At 48.4% G+C, this 15,392-nt stretch overlaps 1 protein-coding gene across 2 annotated transcripts in view; it reads right to left on the minus strand.

The window, feature by feature from the left end:
* Positions 1 to 12,450, minus strand: part of LOC119962164 (cytochrome P450 27C1) — a 32,806-nt gene extending 20,356 nt beyond the window's left edge. For both annotated transcript variants that reach the window (XM_038790108.1, XM_038790107.1), the window contains exons 1-4: positions 12,047 to 12,450; positions 8,895 to 9,085; positions 5,224 to 5,423; positions 2,865 to 3,074 (exon numbers count right to left, since the gene is read on the minus strand). In XM_038790108.1, the coding sequence (XP_038646036.1) occupies positions 2,865 to 3,074; positions 5,224 to 5,423; positions 8,895 to 9,085; positions 12,047 to 12,319 (874 nt within the window). In that variant the 5' untranslated portion in view covers positions 12,320 to 12,450. The remainder of the gene's footprint in view (positions 1 to 2,864; positions 3,075 to 5,223; positions 5,424 to 8,894; positions 9,086 to 12,046) is intronic.
* Between the last annotated feature and the right edge of the window lie 2,942 nt (positions 12,451 to 15,392).

Consider the following 15,392-nt stretch of genomic DNA (forward strand, 5'->3'; position numbering starts at 1 on the left):
AGGGGCTGGATTAGCACAGTGGGCTAAACAGCTGGCTTGTAATACAGAACAGGGCCAGCAGCACGGTTCAATTCCCGTACTGGCCTCCCTGAACAGACGCCGAAATGTGGCGACTGGGGGCTTTTCACAGTAACTTCATTTGAAGCCTACTTGTGACAATAAGTGATTATTATTAGAATTATTTGTGTCCTAGGTCCAAACATCTACAGCTGTTTCATCGTTGACCCTCGCTCCATCATAAGGTCAGAGATGGGGATGTTCGTTGATGATTGAACAATGTCCAGCACCATTCACACCTCCATAGATACTGAAGCAGTTCATGTTCAAATGCAGCAAGACTGGATAATATCCAGGCTTGGACAGACAGGTGGCAAGTAACATTTGTGCCACACAAGTGCCAGGCAATGACCATCTCCAACCGCCGCCCCTTGACATTCAATGACATCACCATCACTGAATCCCCCACTATCAACATCCTGGGGATGTTACTAATGACCAGAATTTGATTGGGTCAGTCATATACATTCTGTGGCTACAAGAGCAGGTCAGAGGCACTCCTTTCCTAACAGCACTGTGGATGTACCTACACCAAGGGACTACAGCGGTTCAAGAAGACAGCTCACCATCACTTTCTATGGGGCAATTAGGGATGGACAATAAATGGTGGCCTACCCAGTGACACCCACATCCTACACACAAATTAATAAACCTAATGTGCATAGATTTCTGAAGAAGGAGCTTGCAGGGGAGATCATGGGAGGACATTGCCATTGGCTGGAAGGTCCAGAACTATGTTGCAGCTGTACATAACTCTGGTGCGGCCGCATTTGGAGTATTGCGTGCAGTTCTGATCGCCACATTATAGGAAGGATGTGGAAGCATTGGAAAGGGTACAGAGGAGATTTACAAGAATGTTGCCTGGTATGGAGGGAAGATCATATGAGGAAAGGCTGAAGGACTTGAGGCTGTTTTCGTTAGAGAGAAGAAGGTTAAGAGGGGACTTAATTGAGGCATACAAGATGATCAGAGGATTAGATAGGGTGGACATCGAGAGCCTTTTTCCTCGGATGCTGATGTCCAGCACGAGGGGACATAGCTTTGAATTAAGGGGAGATAGATATAGGACAGATGTCAGAGGTAGGTTCTTTACTCAGAGAGTAGTAAGGGCGTGGAATGCCCTGCCTGCAACAGTAGTGGACTCGCCAACACTAAACGCATTCAAATGGTCATTGGATAGGCATATGGACGATAAGGGAATAGTGTAGAGGGACTTTAGAAGGGTTTCACAGGACGGTGCAACATCGAGGGCCGAAGGGCCTGTACTGCGCTGTAATGTTCTATGTTCTATAGTAATCACAGTCCGGGAGTAAGGAATTGGCTGTTTTGGAATGAGTGAGAAGAAATTTATTCACTCAAACGGGTGTCAATGTTTGGAAATCTCTACCCCGGAGGGCTGCGGATATTCACTCATTGAGGATATTCAAGATTAAAATCTCTAAGGTTCTTGGATACCAAAGGAAGCAAGGAATGTGGGAATAGTGCCAGAAGATCAAGTTGAGGTAGGAGATCAGCCTAAGGGGAGACAAGTGGTGTAGGGGGAATGGATTAGTAATCCAGAGGCCCAGGCTAATGTTCTGGGGAGAAGGATTGAATTCCCACCACGGGACTTAGTTGGTGGAATTTAAACTCAAACAATATATCTGGAATTTTAGAAAAAATGCTAGTCATGGTAAAAAAGTGACCACGGGTTGATTGTCAGAAATAAAACCTCTGGTTTAGAGGTTTATAAGATGATGAGGGGGATAGATAGAGTGGACGTTCAGAGACTATTTCCTCGGGTGGATGTAGCTGTTACAAGGGGGCATAACTATAAGGTTCAGGGTGGGAGATATAGGAGGGATGTCCGAGGTAGGTTCTTTACTCAGAGAGTGGTTAGGGTGTGGAATCATAGAATTTACAGTGCAGAAGGAGGCCATTCGGCCCATTGAGTCTGCACCGGCTCTTGGAAAGAGCACCCTACCCAAGGTCAACACCTCCACCCTATCCCCATAACCCAGTAACCTCACCCAACACTAATTTTGGACACTAAGGGCAATTTATCATGGCCAATCCACCTAACCTGCACATTTTTGGACTGTGGGAGGAAACCGGAGTACCCGGAGGAAACCCACGCAGACACAGGGAGGATGTGCAGACTCCGCACAGACAGTGACCCAAGCCGGAATTGAACCTGGGACCCTGGAGCAGTGAAGCAATTGTGCTATCCACAATGCTACCGTGCTGCCCAAATTAGGGACTGCCTGCTGTGATAGTGGAGTCGGACACTTTAGGAACTTTCAAGCGGTTATTGGATAGGCACATGGAGCACACCAGAATGACAGGGAGTGGGATAGCTTGATCTTGATTTCGGACAATGCTCGGCACTACATCGACGGCCGAAGGGCCTGTTCTGTGCTGTACTGTTCTATATTCTATGGTTCTCCAATGTCCTTTAGGGAAGAAAATCTGGAGACTTTGCCTGGTCTATATGTGACTCCATACCCACAGCAATGTGGATGACTCTTAACTGGCCTCTGAAGTGACCAAACAAGCCACTCAATGCAAGGGCAATTAGGAATGGGCAGCAAATGCCCACATTTCATAAAATAATAAATGTTTACAGATCACCTCTCTGACTGGTGGAAAGGGCCAAATGGTCAACTCTTACTTCTATTTCAGTTAACCTCAAGTTATCTCAAAATCTCTTCCTTTCCAAGGAAATGCCTCACTCTTAGTACTCAAGAATTATTGACCAGAAGCTGAAGTGTACCTGAAGGAGCAAGAAAGCAAGATTGCAAAGAGCTTTTGAGTCACTCGGTACTTACTGAAACGGAAAAGTCCATCCCAGGAACGGCAGAACTCATTCCAAGGTTTGGGGATGAAAGGCCGCAGCCATTTAGGAATGGCTCCTGCATACATGGTGGTCTTGAACATGCTGAACATAAGCTCCAGGGCTTCCATGTAGTCCTTTGTTTCTTGGCAGATCTGGTGTTCTAAACATCCCAAACGAGTTTCAAAAAGGATGGTGGCAACACCTGAATGTAGGAAGGAGAGAGTCATCACCACAGTTGGGAGATTAGAGATTCAGTGATGGCGCCCTCTCCTGATTTACCACCACATTTTACCTCACCTTCGAGTTCAAACCCCCCCCCCCCCGGCTTCAGTAAGAAGTCTTACAACACCAGGTTAAAGTCTGTTTGTTTCAAACACTAGCCTTTGGAGCACTGCTCCTTCCTCAGGTGAATGCCAGGAAGGAGCAGTGCTCCGAAAGCTAGTGTTTGAAACAAACATGTTGGACTTTGACCTGGTGTTGTAAGACTTCTTACTGTGCTCACCCCAGTCCAATGCTGGCATCTCCACACCATGTTGACCATTGTTGGCTGTGTCTTCAGCTTCCCAGATCGCAATCGGCCGAATTCCCTCGCTACCTCTCACCTTCTGGGAGACGCTTCTTAAAATTAAACTCTTTTTGAAAAAACTCTTCTTTTGTAGCCATTGTCAAAATTTGTCTGATTTGATAATCGTGCAGTATCGCGGGAGGTTTTGCCTCGTTAAAAGCACTGGGGGCCGGTTTAGCTCAGCTGGCTGGACAGCTGGTTTGTGAGGCAGAGCGAAGCCAACAGCGCGGGTTCAACTCCTGTACCCGCTGAGGTTATTCATGAAGGCCCCGCCTTCTCAACCATGCCCTGAAGTTGTGTGGAACCATTCTTGCAAGTCTTTTCTGTCCTCTCTCTAAAGCCTTCAATCCTTCCTAAAGTGTGGTGCCCAGAATTGGACACAATCCTTCAGTTGAGACTGAACTAGTGTTTCATAAAGATTCTTTTTTTAAATAAATTTAGAGCGCCCAGTTCATTTTTGCCAATTAAGGGGCAATTTAGCGTGGCCAATCCACCTACCCTGCACATCTTTGCGTTGTGGGGGTGAAACCCACTCAAACATGGGGAGAATGTGCAAACTCCACACGGACAGTGACTCAGAGCCGGGATCGAACCTGGGACCTCGGCGCCGGGAGGCAGCGGTGCTAACCACTGCGCCGCCGAGCTGCCCTGTTTTATAAAGATTCACCATAACGTCTTGCTTTCTTAAAAGGAAAACCTGCATATAACTACTTATAAAGCCCAGGAACACACATGCCCTACTAACCACTTTCTAAATCTGCCCTGCCATTTTGTGTGCATGTGCACATGGCCCCAGATACTATTCCACAACCAGAGTGCTTCAGAGGCTGGAGTATATCATCCCCATCCGTAATGTAAAAAGTCTTACTACACCAGGTTAAAGTCCAACAGGTATGTTTCAAATCACTAGCTTTCTGAGCCCTGCTCCTTCCTCAGGTTCTGTTGAATTTTTTTTGAGTCAATTTTGTTAATTTGGTACTCGAAAGTGTGCACCCCCAGGTCTCTCTGTTCCTGAGCCCTCTTTGGAATTGTACCTTTTAGATTACATCAGTTCACACTGCTCTCGAGTAAATCTCATCTGCCAGCTTTCTGCCCATTCAACCAGCCTGCCTATGTCTTCAGGCTATGACCATATGACCCACGGTTCATTAACATCCATGCTTCATGCCATTCGCAAATTCTAAAACTGTGCCCCATAATTTAACCTGAGGGTCGCCATCAGTCGACGGGCAAGGTTGAGAAGGCTTGGATAACCTCAGCCGGTACGGGGAATTGAACCCACGCCGCTGGCCTGGCTCTGCATCACAAACCAGCCTGCTGGCTAACTGAGCTAACGTGTGTTCACGCCCCACACCAGCGTGGGGAGGCAAATGAATCATTAAAACCCATTTGCACCCTAGTAACGGGCCGGGCACCATAATCTCCGGCCCGTGTAATTCCCTGGGCCTCTGGGCCGGGAATTACATGGGCGAGAACTGGTGCAGGCCTTGACAAATGTGGCTCCGACGCAGTGGGCCAAGGGAGTAATTCTCAGCATCAGCACAGATCAGGTTCAGTTCCGGCAGGAGAACATACTCTCCCAGTCGGAGAAACCCGGTCCTTGTGTTCACCCCTCCCCGCTCAACCCATCCTCTCCAGGAATCAACCGTCATAGTTTCAATGATCGAACCTGTGATTTCGCAGTTCATATGGTTTCAGATCCATGGCAATAAATGGATCAGCAAGACATCAGACAGGAAGACGTGGGATTAACAGATACAGGGGTGGTCCAGCCAAATGGCCTTACTTTCCATTGCAAACTTGAAGAACAAGTTGTTCACATCGGTTATGGTCTCCGAGGCTCCTTCCTGATCCTTGACGCACTTCATCCTTTTAATCAGGTCAGCGATGACATCTGTCACACCTTCCGAAAACATGGCCACGTCCTTAGGTTTCATGATCCGCTGTTTCAGCACGTTCCTCATTTTGAGCCACTCCTCGCCTTCTCTGAAATGAAGAGGAAGCCCGTCAGCTACAAAAGGCAGCAACTCGGGGAGAGGAAATAGGCCCAATGCCTTTCGCAGATACGGCAATTCCAGAGGAATATACAAAATTAGGAGGAGGCCCATCCGCCCCTCAATCCATTCCATTTGCTGAGGTCATCGATTGTAAACTACAACCCCACATTCCCATCTTCCCCCTGGAACTTTTCACCTCCTCACTTATGAAGAATTTATCCCCTGAGAATATTCAAAGACTCTGCTTCCAACCCCCTATTGAGGAAGAGAGCTCCAAAATCTCATGATCCTCAGAGAAGAAAATGGCACTTCATCGCTAAGGGCAGCCACTTATTTTACCTTCTAGGTTCTCCCACAGGAGGAAACACCTTCTCCACATCCCCCCTGTCAATGCCCATCTCGGGAGCTTATATGAACATAGAACATACAGTGCAGAAGGAGGCCATTCAGCCCATCGAGTCTGCACCGACTCGACCCACTTAAGCCCTCACTTCCACCATAACCCAATTATCCTTCCTAACCTTTTTGGTCACTAATAGCAATTTATCGGACCACCTAACCTGCACGTCTTTGGACTGTGGGAGGAAACCGAAGGGAACCCACGCAGACATGGGGAGAACATGCAAACTCCACACAGACAGTGACCCAGTGGGGAAACGAACCTAGGACCCTGGCGCTGTGAAGCCACAGTGCTATCCACTTGTGCTACCGTGCTGCCCACGAATATGTTTCAATCAAATCACCTCTTACTCTTGTTTTTAAATGTGGTGAAATTTAGCGTGGCCAATCCACCTACCCTGCACATCTTTGGGTGGAAGGGGTGAGACCCACGCAGACACGGGGAGAATGTGCAAACTCCACACGGACAGTGACCCAGAGCCGGGATCGAACCTGGAACCTCGGTGCTGTGAGGCACCAGTGCCGCCCCCACCTCTTACTCTTTGAAACTTCAGCAGATCACATCTCCACCTCATCACACCTCACAATCCCTCCTCCCTCCACAGGGACATCAACTGTCTGTTGCATCTACTGACACGGCTTGCTCCATGACTTACCCCAGTAAGTTATTTACTAACTCATGGGCGAGCGTATTCCTCTGACCTCGCCTAACATTTAAACACGTTGCCCTATTGTTGGAAAACAGCACTGAAGGGGTTAGGGTTTCTAGGCCATGAATGAACAGATATTCAGATATAGTCAATAAAATAAACCAGACTCTGACTAATGCTATACAATGCTGAGCAGAACGTCACTTGCCCACATTCCGGCTTCAAGCCGACGATGCCAAGTCGTTTGGTGCCTCAGTGGGTGAATGCACTGCCTGGAGCTATCCTGAGGCACAGAGATGGGGGGGGCGGGATTCTCTCAGTCCGGGGCTGGGCCGGAGAATCCCCGCGGCCGGCGCGAATCACGCCGCCCCGACGCCAGGACCCGATTCTCCACAGGAGTGGAGAATCGGCACCATTGGCACTGGCGTGGTTGGCGCGGCACCAGTCGGGGCCGCTCTATTCGGCCCCCCCCCCCCTGCCGATTCTCAGCCCGGGATGGGGCGAGTGGCCGTCGTAAAAACGCAGAGCCCTGCCGGCGCCGTCCACACCTGCTGTCAGCCGGCGTGACCTCGGCGTGGAAGGGTCCGGAAGCAGCCTGTGGATGGGGAGGGGGGGGGCCTCCGATGTGGCCTGGCCCACGATCGGGGCCCACTGATCGGCGGGCCGGCCTCTGGGGCTGGGGGCCTCCTTTCCTCTGCGCCGGCCCCTGTAGCCCTGCGCCATGTTGCGTCGGGGCCGGCGTGTTGAATAACAATAATAATAATCGCTTATTGTCACAAGTAGGCTTCAATTACTGTGAAAAGCCCCTAGTCGCCACATTCTCGGGGAGGCTGGAACTGGAATTGAACCTGCGCTGCTGGTCTTGTTCTGCATTGCAAGCCAGCTGTCTTAGCCCACTGTGCTAGGGAGCCACTGCGCATGTGTGCCTTGGTGCCAGTGCCACTGCGCATGCGCGGAACCCGCGGTGCCCAGTTCACGCCAGGAACTGTAGGGGCCAGAATTGCTGATCCTGAGGCCATGTTGACGCCGTCGAGAAATGCGACGGCGTTTCCGACGGCGTCGACGTTTAGCCTCAGGATCACAGAATCCCGCCCCAGGAGTGTCCTAGAGTAAAACCTGCTCCTCATTTGGGACAATGACATGGTCGGCAAGATTGACCCTAATGCCGTATGATGCAGCAGAGTATTAAACAGCCGTGGGTTTCACCTTCAAAGCAATCTCTGGTGACTTGATGTCAAATGAGGAAAGGAAAAGACTTGCATTTATCTAGCACCTGTCACAATCAGAGGACATCGCAGAACAATGCAAGCTTATGGAACAGCACCTCATCTTTAGACGTGATGTGGAGATGCCGGCGTTGGACTGGGGTGAGCACAGTAAGAAGTCTTACAACACCAGGTTAAAGTCCAACAGGTTTGTTTCAAACACGAGCTTTCGGAGCACGGCTCCTTCTTCAGGTGAATGGAAAGGCTTGTTCCAGAAATGTTTATATAGACACAGTCAGAGATGCCCCGGAATGCGAGCACCTGCAGGCAATCAAATCATCAAAGATGCAGAGAGAGAGGTAACTCCAGGTTAAAGAGGTGTGAATTGTCCCAAGCCAGTTCTACCGACCGACTGAACTGGCTTGGGACAATTCACACCTCTTTAACCTGGAGTTACCTCTCTCTCTGCATCTTTGATGATTTGATTGCCTGCAGGTGCTCGCATTCCGGGGCATCTCTGACTGTGTCTATATAAACATTTCTGGAACAAGCCTTTCCATTCACCTGAAGAAGGAGCCGTGCTCCGAAAGCTCGTGTTTGAAACAAACCTGTTGGACTTTAACCTGGTGTTGTAAGACTTCTTACTGTGCTCATCTTTAGACGTGACAGTCTACAACCTTCTGGTCTTGACATCAAGTTCAACAACTTTAGATCATAAAATTTGCCTCCACTTTGTTCTATGTGTTTGGTTCTTTTTTCTTTGTTTCCCAGGGCTGGTCTTCACCTGGTTTCTTCTTTATCTCTTTACCCACAATCTCAGGTGAATGGGACCTCCTATTCCTATCATGAGACACTGCAATTGACTAAAATGTTTGATGCTTGCCATGACGTTGGGGGAGGGTGGGGGCTGGATGGAGATGGTTCCCTCAAGTCCTGACCAAGGGACTCATCTTGGGAAGTATCCATACATTGAGAGGGAAGATCGGCCTGGGCTTCTAGTGATGCTGGGATAGCCTGTCGTAACCAAGGCTCCCCTCAAACTTCAATGAATGCTTGTCGGAACACTGACAGTAGAGTTACTGCTAAAGGGGGAGCAAGACGACTAACTTGTGGATTAGAGGAAAATGGCAGTCTCAACTATCTGCCTCTATTTGCTTAGCAACTCTGAACACAACCACCAACTGGCACCATCCAGGTTCTACTTACGCAGATATCAATCCGGTCGCCCTTCCTCGTAACTGTCTGTACTCCTGCCATGACTCCATGTTGGCCCTTTGAGGGGCCCTACCCTCTGCCCGCAATACCTGTGCCACCATGTCCCGATCAGCGATGGAGACAACGAACTGAGGTCCAAAGTGCGACTTGAAGATCTTGCCGTATTGCTGCGTGTGCTGGAGCTACAATTTAAAAATATATAAATATATTCATTGAAAGGCTAATAAGAAACTTTAACAACCCCGATACCTGTAAACCTCAGCGATCGAAAATTCTTCTCCCTCTTTCCTAACTTGCTCCAAGTTCCATTTCTGCATCGTCCCACGTATTTATTGACTAGTTCTCCATCTGCAAAGCTTTATCTTTTAAATGGCCAGAAACCTCTCTACTCCTTTAACAGGTGCCTTAAAAACTCACCCCTTCGACCAAACCAATGTCGCTTACCGAGTTTCGGTGTCAAATGTTATCTCCTATTCGACACCTTCGGATCTTTACATGATATAAATGCAGGTTGTTGTTGTAGTCCGCCTTTTATGCTGACCAGGTTAAATTTGTGCATCCCAGGGTTTCCAGGTAATTTGCATCTGGGGTCAGTTTTAATGAAAAATTGCTGAAGACCAACACCAAGGAAGACTCTTTAAAACACACAGGAATTTACAGTGTAGGCTGCTATTGAAATACCAGCGTAAAAAGCAGTTTTACTCTCTTTACTTTCATTCCCTGCTCCCAGAGCCAACAACAGCTTGCATTTCTTTAGCACCTGGTAAAACATCCCAAGACGTTTTGGGGCCACTCGATCAAAGAGAACCAGACATCAAGCTGTGTGAGGACATTTTAGGACAGGTGATCAAAGGCTTGGTCAAGGAGGAGCTCTTAAGGAGGAGGTCAAAAGGATTGGAGCTTGTGTTTCGAGAACCTATCTCGGCTTTGAAGGTACGCAAAATGAAAACAAAGAGACTTTTCATTTCTGACAAGTCTGAGAGCATGAAGAAACCACAGAAGTGGATACTTCAGTTGGTACTTCATTTTGTTATTGGAGGCAGGTTTTAGCTCAGTTAGCTGAGCAGCTGATTTGTGACGCAGAGCTGGGGAAAGCAGGGTGGGTTCAATTCCCGCACTGGTTGAGGTTATTCATGAAGGTACCACTTTCTTGAGGCTGAGGTGTGGTGACTCTCAGGTTAAATCACAGCCAGTTAGCTCTCGGGGAAAGCAGCCAACGGTCAACTGGGACTCTGCCAGTTTAACCTTATTTCATTCACTTGTATGTGCGAGAGTGAGTGTGATATCCTAACCAACATCTTCCTTTGCTGATAAAAGGCATGTTGCTACTGTGCCAGAGAGAATTGTTGAGATGCTGTTTGACGTCTCTCAGCCTGTGCAAGGAGAGACAATAATAAGGAGGGGAGGGGTAGAGACAGCAACACTAACAAAATAAACATGACTTTTTACAACCACCAAATATTTTTGGAAGTTACCCGCAATGTAGGATACACAGCGGACAACCTGAGCACAGCAAGTTCCCACAAACAGCAATATAGTCGTGATGAGGTCATCTGATTGGGTGATGTTAGTTGATGTCAATGTTGGCCAGGACACTGGGGATAAGACCATAAAACGTAGGAACAAAAGTAGGCCATTCGGCCCATCGAATCTGCTTCGCCACTCAACGAGATCATGACTGATCTGATAATCCTCAACCCCACTTTCGTGCCTCATCCTCATAACCCTGGATTCCCTTACTGATTGAAAATCTACCCACCACAGCCTTGATGTAGAGGGTAGTGGGAGCCTGGAACTCGCTGCCGGAGGAGGTGGTGGTTGCAGGTACGATAGTGATGTTTAAGGGGAGTCTTGACAAATACATGAATAGTTTGGGAATTGAAGGATACGGGCCCCGGAAGTGTAGAAGGTTTTAGGTTAGACAGGCAGCACGGTCAGCGCAAGTTTGGAGGGCCGAAGGGCCTGTTGTGGAGCTGTACTGTACTTTGTTGTTTGAACATAATTAATGATCCAGCCTCTGCGATTAAGGATTCCACAGATTCACTGCCCTCTGGGAGAAGAAATTCCTCCTCATTTCTGTCTTAAACAGGTGACTCCTGGACTCTCCCACAAGAGGAAACTTCCTCTTAACCACAACGTAGTCAAGCCCCTGCCCCTCTCCGAGAATCCAATATATCTCAATAAGATCCCCTCTCATTCTTCTAAACTCCACTGAATACAGGCCCACATTACAAAATCCCTCCATATCACCCCTGTTATTCTTCAATTTGATACCACAAGATCTTTTACACTCACTCAGGCAAGCAGTTCTTATAGAATCATAGAATTTACAGTGCAGGAGGCCATTCGGCCCATCAAATCTGCACCGGCCGGTTGGAAAGAGCACCCCACCTAAGCCCACACTTCCACCCGATCCCCACACCTCCAACTATCCCCGTAACCCCACCTAACCTTTTTTTGGACACTAAGGGGCAATTTAACGTGGCCAATCCACCTAACCTGCACGTCTTTGGACTGTGGGAGGAAACCGGAGTACCCGGAGGAAACCCACGCAGTCACGGGGAGAACGTGCAGACTCTGCACAGACAGTGACCCAGCGGGGAATCGAACCTGGGGCCCTGGAGCTGTGAAGCAACAGTGCTAACCACTGTGCTACCATGCTTAAAAAAACAGCACTCCCAACAGTGATACACTGGAATCCATCACCCTCAGATGCAGAACGCCTGCCCCTGATCCAACTCCATCACATCCATCCAGGAAAGGCAAAGTTATTGGAATTAACCAACTTGTGGGTGATGTTGACTGAACAACCTAGCAGGTACAGCCAATCCCAATTTCAAAAGTTCCTTCAAAACTTAGTCCTCAAGAGTAAAAAACTACAAACAAGGGGACCAAAACTGGTCACAGCAAAGCACCGACTAACACTCAAAACACCATTCTGGTGAAGTTTCTTTGCTGGCATGAACATTTCAAAAGAAATATCTAACTTTTCCCTGTAAGATTTAAACTTCAACCAACAACACTAGTCCCCAGGTGAATGAAAGCCAGTATATTTATCCCTATATTTGCAAACACACACACATGCAAACATATCTCTTTCATTTGTCCTTTTACATGTGCCTTTTTCGCCCATTTTAACTCACTTGAATGTCGTGTATTCTGCTGAACCCGTTCTTCAGGAAAAACTCCACCAGGTTGCTCCATGTCCCGGGACCGGGCATTTCTGACAAGTCTCTGACCCGCTGGGGTTTAGCTGCGGGCGGGGAGGACTGGCCCACGAGGGTCCCAACACCTCCCTTTGTCCCCCTCAGAGGCACCGCCTGGCCGGGGGAAGAGGGTCTTAGCGCCGCCTGGAGAACCCGGGGGACACATGCCTTCCCTTTGCTCAAGTTGAGCAAGATGCCGAAGTGAGGCATCGCCCCTGGCTGAACCTATTTTTATAAAAATCTCTGCCCTGCTCCCTGAACTGCAATGCAGCAGAGCCGTCTCAACGCCGTCCTCTGCATTCAACTCAAAGTGGCTGATCCTCATTTTCCACAAATCTGGGATCACATTTCAGGAGGATGTGCCCTCTGGCTCCTCCCAGCTCCTTGAAGCACACACCCCTCCCCAAATTACTTATGTATCAATTACTTCTTTTCCCCTTTGCCTCTTCACCTGGCCTTCCAAAGCCCCCTTGATTCTTTTTAAACCCCAGAAGGTCATCCCACCCATCCCACTCCCTTACCCCATTGGCTGTACTTCAGGCGCCAAGCAGTTGAGGGCTGGCCTGACGGGTAGCCGATAGGCTCACGGGCAATGTCAGCTACTGTCACCCAAGACGCGCTGGCACTTCAGTGACATGGAGAGATTGGAGGGGCTGGGGATGTTTTCCTTTGGGGAAGAGGAGGCGGACAGAGGATTCTCAGTGGTTAGCACTATTGCTTCACAGCAGCAGGGACCCGGGTTTGATTCCCGGCTTGGGTTGCTGTCTGTGCGGAGTCTGCATGTCTTCCCCGTGTCTGCGTGGGTTTCCTCCGGGTACTCCGGTTTCCTCCCACAAGTCCCGAAAGTTGTGCCTATTAGGTGAATTGGACATTCTGAACTCTCCCTCTGTGACCCGAACAGGCGCCAGAATGTGGTGATTTAACAGTAACTTCATTGCAGTGTTACTGTAAGCCTGCTCGTTAGATTAGATTAGATTCAATCAAGGTTTTCAAAATCAGCAGTGATCTGGGCAGCATAGATAGAGGGAAACTGTTCCCATTGCCTGAAGGATCGAGAACCAAAGGATATTGATTTTTTTTAAATTCATTTAGCATTTATTGCTCATCTAAGAGTCAACCACATTGCTGTGTGTCTGGAGGCCACACCAGGTTTCCTTCCTTAAAGGACGTTAGTGAACTGGGTGGATTTTTGCAGCAATCAACAATGGTTGTCATTAGACTTAATTCCAGATTATTATTGAATTCAAATTTCACCATCTGCCACGTCGGGGTTTGAACCCAGGTCCCCAGAGCATGACTCTGGGTGTCTGGATTACTAGCCCAGCGACAATACCACTACGCCATTGTCTCCCCCAGGAAAGGGACCAGGACTGATCTTCCCTTCTTTCGCCGAGAGTTGATAATTGAATGAAAATCGCTTATCGTCACAAGTAGGCTTCAATGAAGTTACCTAGTCGCCACATTCCGGCGCCTGTCCGGGGAGGCCGGTATGGGAATTGAACTGTGCTGCTGGCCTGCCTTGGTCTGCTTTAAAAGCCAGCGATTTAGCCCAGTGTGCTAAACCAGCCCCATAATATTGCCACGAGTCAGCTTCAATGAAGTTACTGTGAAAAGCCCCTAGTCGCCACATTCCGGTGCCTGTTCGGGGAGGCCGGTACGGGAATTGAACCCGCGCTGCTGGCACTGTTCTGCATTACAAGCCAGCAATTTAGCCCACTGAGCTAAACCAGCCCCTTTTTTGATTTAGGTTTTTATTTGATTTAGCTTTTTTGATTTAATTGATATAGGTTGGGAGAGTGGAGTTGATGCAAAAGTTCAACCATAATCCTGTCAAATCATATTGCAGGCTAGAGGGGCTGCATGGCCCCCTCCTGTGCCTGTTCTTTATATCCTTATCCGTAAGCCCATCCTGTATTCTATAAACTAAGAAGGTTGGGGAGGGGGGTGGCTTAAAATTGTACAAGGGTTCAATAGGGTAGTTCCACTCCATTCCATTTCTTCCCCTACCTGCAGGTGGGCCATTGCTCATTCATGGAATTATAGAACCCTTACAGTGCAGAAGGAGGCCATTCGGCCCATCGAGTCTGCACCGAAGGCTTCTGTTCCTGTGTTACCTGACAAACCGATAATCGTGCTTTCAGGTATGAGCAAGGTTGAAAAGAATAAAAACGGTGTGTTAAATTAGGAAGTTGTGATCCTCCAAAGTTCTTTTGATTCAGGAGCGTTCCTTTGGAGTGGAAAATTGCGCATGTCAGTCTGTTATTTACGTACTGTTACGGTCCCAGTTGATGTTAGAATTGGATTGGAAGATCACAGAATGGAACTGTGGCTCAAAATGTAACTTACTTTATCATGAAACAGAGCCTCAGGACCCCTAATGAGTTTAAAAATAAAATAACCTTTAGCATCACAAGTAGGCTTACATTAACATTGCAATGAAGTTACTGTGAAAAGCCCCTAGTCGCCTCACTCTGGCACCTGTTCGGGTAGACAGAGGGAGAATTCAGAATGTCCAAATTACCGAACAACACTCTTTTGGGACTTATGGGAGGAAACCGGAGCCCCCGGAGAAAACCCACGCAGACACGGGGAGAATGTGTAGACTCCACATAGACAGTGACCCAAACCGGGAATCGAACCTGGGACCCTGGCGCTGTGAAGCAATAGTGCTGACCACTGTGCTACTGTACCACCCACAGCAACAAGGTCATTCTTTTATTAAACATACTGCACTCCTTTACTCGCCCCTCCGCTTAAAAATTACACACAGATTTTAAGATTACAAAGCTAGAAATCTTAAAGTACAATGGTCCCATGGACACAAAGTCCCTTTTAAGCACTCAGATTGGCTGTGGTCAAGTGCACACACTCTGCTGACATTAGTGTCTGTGGTAGTTTCTCCTCAGAATCCCTCCAGATGATTGTCAGATGAGAGTTTCCAAACTCCACTCTCACAAACATGCTTTAGAATCTTCTTTCAAAATCCAGTCCAGGTTTTCCAAATGATTCTCCGAAACAATGACCTCTGCCCTGCGATACCGTTAACGCGGATCGCAATCGGGTGGAGAATCGAGCGTCCGGTCAAAATCGAGATTCGTACCAGGTGCCGAACCGAGCTCTCTGGTTCGGCCTCTTATGGAAGCGGGATCAGGGTTCACACCCACAGGCCGGGCACCAGATTCTCTGGGCCCATGCTATCCTCGGGGCAAGAATCACGTGGGCGGGGATTACAACACATATGGAAAAACGTGGCCCTGACATAGTGTACCTTACCGTGGGACAA

Source organism: Scyliorhinus canicula, chromosome 2, assembly GCF_902713615.1.
Source record: "Scyliorhinus canicula chromosome 2, sScyCan1.1, whole genome shotgun sequence".
NCBI classification, from domain to species: domain Eukaryota; kingdom Metazoa; phylum Chordata; class Chondrichthyes; order Carcharhiniformes; family Scyliorhinidae; genus Scyliorhinus; species Scyliorhinus canicula.